At 41.3% G+C, this 3,508-nt stretch overlaps 1 protein-coding gene across 1 annotated transcript in view; it reads left to right on the top strand.

Moving 5' to 3' along the window:
* LOC106812223 overlaps positions 1-2,781 on the top strand; it is a gene marked incomplete in the record, with an annotated part of 50,441 nt that extends 47,660 nt beyond the window's left edge. Inside the window, 2 exon segments of the mRNA XM_014816055.1 lie at positions 987-2,663; positions 2,749-2,781. Of these exon segments, the coding sequence (XP_014671541.1) occupies positions 987-2,663; positions 2,749-2,781 (1,710 nt within the window).
* Positions 2,782-3,508: the final 727 nt, after the last annotated feature.

Raw genomic sequence — 3,508 nt, 5'->3', positions numbered from 1 at the left:
ACTTACTTACTAAAACTATATATATATATATATATATATAAGACTTTTAATCTGATAAGCATGGTCCAACTTATTCCGGGGCATTTATGTTTCACAAACAAATCATTATTGTTCAAATTATTTATGTAATATGATTACTTTCAGAACACTTGGCCACCTGTAAGGGGAAGACGGCACATGCCGCAAACCTGAAAAGACAAAACGATCAAATGAATTCTTCCTTAAAGGCCTGGATGAGCACTCCGTCCAAAAAAACTGAGCACGAGGGTGATGATGACATAGATACAGACTTGATCATCACTGAAAACACAGGGTAAAATGACCCTTCATGCCATGATTTCTTTCTGAAAACCCGAGTTTGAATGACAATCAGTGTTTAAAGATGTACCCACACCTGCGAATAATACTCCATTGTGCCAAGTTGGAGGGTAACAAGTGCTGTCATGCCAAATTTATGCTGAAGTGATGCAGTATTAAAACGATGATTTTTGGTTTTATACCATTTAGCAATGTATTTTTTAGCTTTGTATTCCATCTTTTTTTACAGGGGTGTGGGCATTGTTTATCCGCAATACTGCATTGTGCCAAGTTGTAAAGTGCCAAGTGCTGTTGTGCCAAATTTAAGTTAAAGTGATGGAGTATTAAATTGATGATGTATGTGTTTTATTAGCAATGTATTTCTTAGCTTATGATGTTAATAAAGTTTATGGCATTTTAAATCAACTTTGATGAATTTTGTTTATTCATGGGGTCTGCTTGTTCCATGCAAAATGGGATTTGTGAGACATCTGAATCATTGTCAGAATCCGAGTGAGAACCAGAGGAGTCTGTTGAAAGATCGGTTCTTGCATTAAGTCTATCACACACTAAGTCCGCATCGACTTCACTTTCAGAAACCTCATCCGTGTCTACATGCAAATCTTTGTCAAAGCTGTCCATATTGTCCCATTCCCTAAAAGTGTGTCAAACTTAATGATTTACTGCAGGGAGGTGTCTTATCTAGACAATCAATATTCTACAAGCAAACTTTAGATACTGTGGAGATGTTGTTCAATCCAAATCATCATCACGATACAGACGTATTAGAATTTCACAATACTATTGAGTACCTTGGCGGTAGAAAAACGGCAAACTTCATAAGAGGACCTATGTTTATTGGTGCATCAGATGGGTACAAGGATCGGATCGCTACCAATGCTAAACTGAATCTTGGTGGCCCCTCAAGAAAGGCAAGAAAATCAATTGCCAGTGGGTATACAACTAAAGGTGGCATTATTTCCAGCTATTTGTCAACATTCTTAACATTAGCCAATGCTGTTGATTCACAAGTAGTGCCAATTGTTGACAACCAAGCTGTTAAGGTGTTCCCTACCTCCTATGCAATAGACGGTACAGCTTTAAAGGCAGGATTTGAAGTAGATGAGAAGACAAAGCTGGTCATTGGCGGTAAAGACGACTACAACATTATGTTTGTAAAGGCGAATCCTAATCCTTCGCCAGAATTTTTGAGGGATAATGTGGTGACAGAGGCAAATGTTGGCTTTCTGACATCAATGTGCAATAACCTCAGTATGCCGGTTGGAGTCGACTATTTCATGAAGGCGGGAAAGACTGGAGCGTTCTTGAGTAATCTGTTTGTACAGCACATCATGACAATCCAGACTTGTCAGGTCTGTGTGAAACAGATGAACACAATAGGATTACCTGTCCATTGTGAAAATGTCTGTCAATCTTGTTTGGACACCAAAGAAGTATGTGAAACATGTGCACTGAGTGGTCAGTCAAGTTATAAACCACCACTTCGTGCCTGCAAAGTCTGTATTGACATGGGGCAGCAGTGTGTGCGATGTGTTGTATTTGTTGTTACCACTGACTGTGAATCTGGCAACAAGGCAGCACTGGAAGACATCGAAGGAAAAGTTAATGCAGGAACTATTAATCCTATGTTATCAGAGCTGTGTGTATTGCCAGATTGTGTCCATGTTGGCAAATCACTTAAGTGTAGCTTCAGCAACTGGTATCTTTTGTTGAGTGGTGAGAGGAGCAACCTTTCAATTCTCCGCACACTGCGAGATGATGCAAACCCTGTCGTAAGGAAAACCCTGAGGCGGCTTCTGACACTGGATGCTGTTCAGAACAAGGATAGGATGGCTGTAGATGTTGTTCTGCATTTGACAAAGGACACTGTGCTTAACACCCTTCGTTCAATAGATCTGGTAGTCCACGACCTGGTTCCAGAACGGTACAGGCTGCAGGATGACAACAAACCTGGCATGTATCCCCACCCCATTGATGTTGAATATGACCAGCATGGCAGCATTCTTTTTCTTGACTACAACCCCATGAAGAAGACATCCAAGCTTTTGAAAGGAAGGCTGCATAATCCTGTCCAAGTTCAAGTCTTGAAAGATGACCTAAAAGATGCATGGAGTATCACTTTGGCGGGAGGAATCTGCTTTATCTGCCACAAAGATGAGCGAATTTCATTTGTGGAAGTACATGACAAGGTTGCCATTAGATTATCCAGCCTTGTATCTAAAGCATCTGTCTATGAGCACTTGGTTGCAATTGGACTGCCACACCATGGAACCATGGCCGACATGAAGAGAAGACTGGGGATGCACATTTCAAGGAAAGACACAGAATATAATGAATCAACTTTGGTGAAGGATGCCATTAATTTGGATGTTGCATTGAAACCGACTGCCATATGTTCTGGGGGAGATGCCCTTTTGTTCTGTGCATCAGACGCGGCAAAGGCTTTCTACCAAGTTTTACTAGTGAAAGATGGTGTTGGCCTACTTGGTACTGTTCAACCTTTGGTAGACTATGTCTTGTCATGCCAAGAGGTGGTAGATATATGCTACAATGTCGGTCACCTGTATGCTTCATACAAAGGCCAGAGAGCAGATGGTGGGGGTGTTGTGTCCATAGATCTCTCAAGTTTGCAAACAACCCATCTTGTTCAAAATACAAGTCTACAGTGCAAAAAAGTGTATGGTGTTGCTCCTTGGAAAGACTGCATTGTATTTACAGACACAGAATCTCATCAAGTAGTTCTGGATGATACAGAGCCCTCTGGTCCATTAGGTTGCTTCTTGAGAGCATACTTATCCTGGATAGCTGAGGCTGTACCCTTTAGAAATCGGCTGACTTTTGTTACCATCTCAGCACATTGTTCAGCTGAGTACTGAACTGGTGTTTCCTTTTTCAAGTGTACAGAGAAGGATTTGTACATCATCTGTAGATTTTCAAAGAAATTAATTGCTCCATTCAATGGCACAATCAGCTTCACAGCTCCAAACTGGGCATCAGTGACATATATGTTGCTGTTTTCTGTTGCAATTCCCATCAGCTGGCCAAATGAAGCAAAGGTAGAGGATCCCCTGCTATCTCCTTCCAAACCATTGCCCGCAAGCACTGAGATAGTTCCATTTGTCGTAACTGACTTCTTCAGTGGCAGTGTTCCCGCTCTATACTTGGTATTATCTTGCCTGACCGTCCTCTG

The sequence above is a fragment of the Priapulus caudatus genome, unplaced genomic scaffold, assembly GCF_000485595.1.
Source record: "Priapulus caudatus unplaced genomic scaffold, Priapulus_caudatus-5.0.1 Scaffold622, whole genome shotgun sequence".
NCBI lineage: Eukaryota > Metazoa > Priapulida > Priapulimorpha > Priapulimorphida > Priapulidae > Priapulus > Priapulus caudatus.
This window is presented reverse-complemented; position numbering and strand designations above follow the sequence as displayed.